General features: G+C 37.1%; 1 protein-coding gene across 1 annotated transcript in view; it reads left to right on the top strand.

Moving 5' to 3' along the window:
* The window catches only part of LOC119587135 (semaphorin-2A-like), a gene marked incomplete at its 5' end in the record, with an annotated part of 29,798 nt that overhangs the window by 25,156 nt on the left and 2,762 nt on the right, over positions 1-1,880 (top strand). The window contains 4 exon segments of the mRNA XM_037935887.1: positions 557-733; positions 836-960; positions 1,205-1,356; positions 1,653-1,844. Of these exon segments, the coding sequence (XP_037791815.1) occupies positions 557-733; positions 836-960; positions 1,205-1,356; positions 1,653-1,844 (646 nt within the window).

The raw sequence follows: 1,880 nt of genomic DNA, 5'->3' as shown, positions 1-1,880 counted from the left end.
TTGGTGATCCCAAGATCACGCCTACTCTCCCCTCTCATGAAGGGATGGTAGCTCCACTTCTCGCCAGTCTTGTTACCTGTTATTAGTGTCAGGCCAATCTTCCGGTGAAGCGAAGTTGGTGAATTCGTTTTTTTGTTGCTTGTTTAAAACTTTTAACTACTTTAATTTATATGCCATTTCTTATACATGACATGAAAACTGTGCGTCATGTAACCTTGCATTACTGTTCATTTTTTATTGATTATTCAGGTTGTTACTGTATAGTAAGTTCACATAATGATATTTTTTACGGCTATATAATACTCGGTAGCCATTTCATACCTTTGAAAGTGGGAATGATTTATTACACTGGCAATTTACGAATATGATTTATATGGAATTAAGAAATATTCGTTAAACGTGTCAGATGTAGTTTTATTTTTAACTTATTCATAGCTTCTACATCTTACCGAAGTTTTTCCAAAGGTAACACAGTGTATATTTTTTTCGTAGAGGGCGTAAATACACCTTTCTTCAATATTTTTGATAAAAGCGAGACTGTCATTCCTGCCAACAGACAACGTGCTGACATTCCTCCAGTCGCATCCCCTGATGGACGAAGCAGTGGCTCATGAACACAACAAGCCAGTGTTCTTCAAGCGGGATCTTATCTTCACACACCTGGTGGTAGATAAGGTTACTGGAGGCACTTATGGTCAAGAGAACACTTATACCGTTTATTATGCTGGTTCATGTAAGTATTGTGAGGTTCATGTGTTTTTAATTTGCGATTGTGCAAATGTAAGGACCTCTTCAATAAAAAAAAAATTCTATAAATTGCATTTCACCTTTGCAGTGGAAGGCCGTGTCTATAAGGTGGTTGAGTGGTTGGATTCAGATGGAGTTTCTCATTCTGAACTTCTTGACGTGTATGAAGTTACAACTCCAGAACCCATTAGAGCTATTCAAATCTCCAAGAAGGTAATGGGAGCTAATGGTTACTTTAGTAAAATTAGAGAATTCAGTCAATTCTCGCAATATTTTTGTAATCCACTTCAATGTTAAATCATAAATGACTTACCTCAAAAGGTTGCTAGAGATAAAAGTATATAAAAACATATGTTGAGCCTACGTAGTAGCAGATATAGAATGTCACTGATAATAATGGTATATTTGAAATTCTCATAGTATTTTGTTAAAATTAGCAAGAGGTTGAATCTTTCAGCACAAGTCACTGTATGTCTCATCGGATACACGAGTGCGCCAAGTGGATCTCTACATGTGTAAGGGGAGATATGACAACTGCCTTCGCTGCTCACATGACCCATACTGTGGATGGGACAAGGATGCTAATACCTGCAAACCTTATGAGCCAGGGTAATTATTTATATTTTTAAAAATGATACCAAGATTTTGGGGTAAGAGAAAAATGCTAGTTTACCACATAGTCGTTGAAGTATGCAGATATGTAAGAGATATTACCAAGAAAGAATTAGTTAAAAGTCTGGAATATAGAGTTATTATAATATGCAAGTAACCTAATTATAAAATGAAAATTGGTATGATTCTCTCCTGTATTCTGTCTCTTATATAAATATATTGGTGGGAATTGACTCAGATGGGCAGGGACAATGATATATTTTCACTGTTACTAAGACTCGCTCCTTCTTCAGACTTCTGCAAGATGTCATGGGAACAACCCCTGGTCTCTGTGACGCGTGCATTGCGAAGAAGAAAATGGTAGTGACCTGGGGGCAGAGTATCCATTTAGGCTGTGCAGTGAAACTTCCCCGTCCGATTTCCCTCAAGGATATTACTTGGCATCACTATTCTAAGGATAAGGGCAAATACCAGATTAGATACAGGTGAGTTAGTGGTTTGAAGCCTTTATAATTTCTTCG

The sequence above is a fragment of the Penaeus monodon genome, chromosome 22 (genome assembly GCF_015228065.2).
Source record: "Penaeus monodon isolate SGIC_2016 chromosome 22, NSTDA_Pmon_1, whole genome shotgun sequence".
Lineage (NCBI taxonomy): Eukaryota > Metazoa > Arthropoda > Malacostraca > Decapoda > Penaeidae > Penaeus > Penaeus monodon.
Note: the sequence above shows the minus strand (reverse complement) of the source record. Positions and strands in the feature narration are given on the sequence as shown.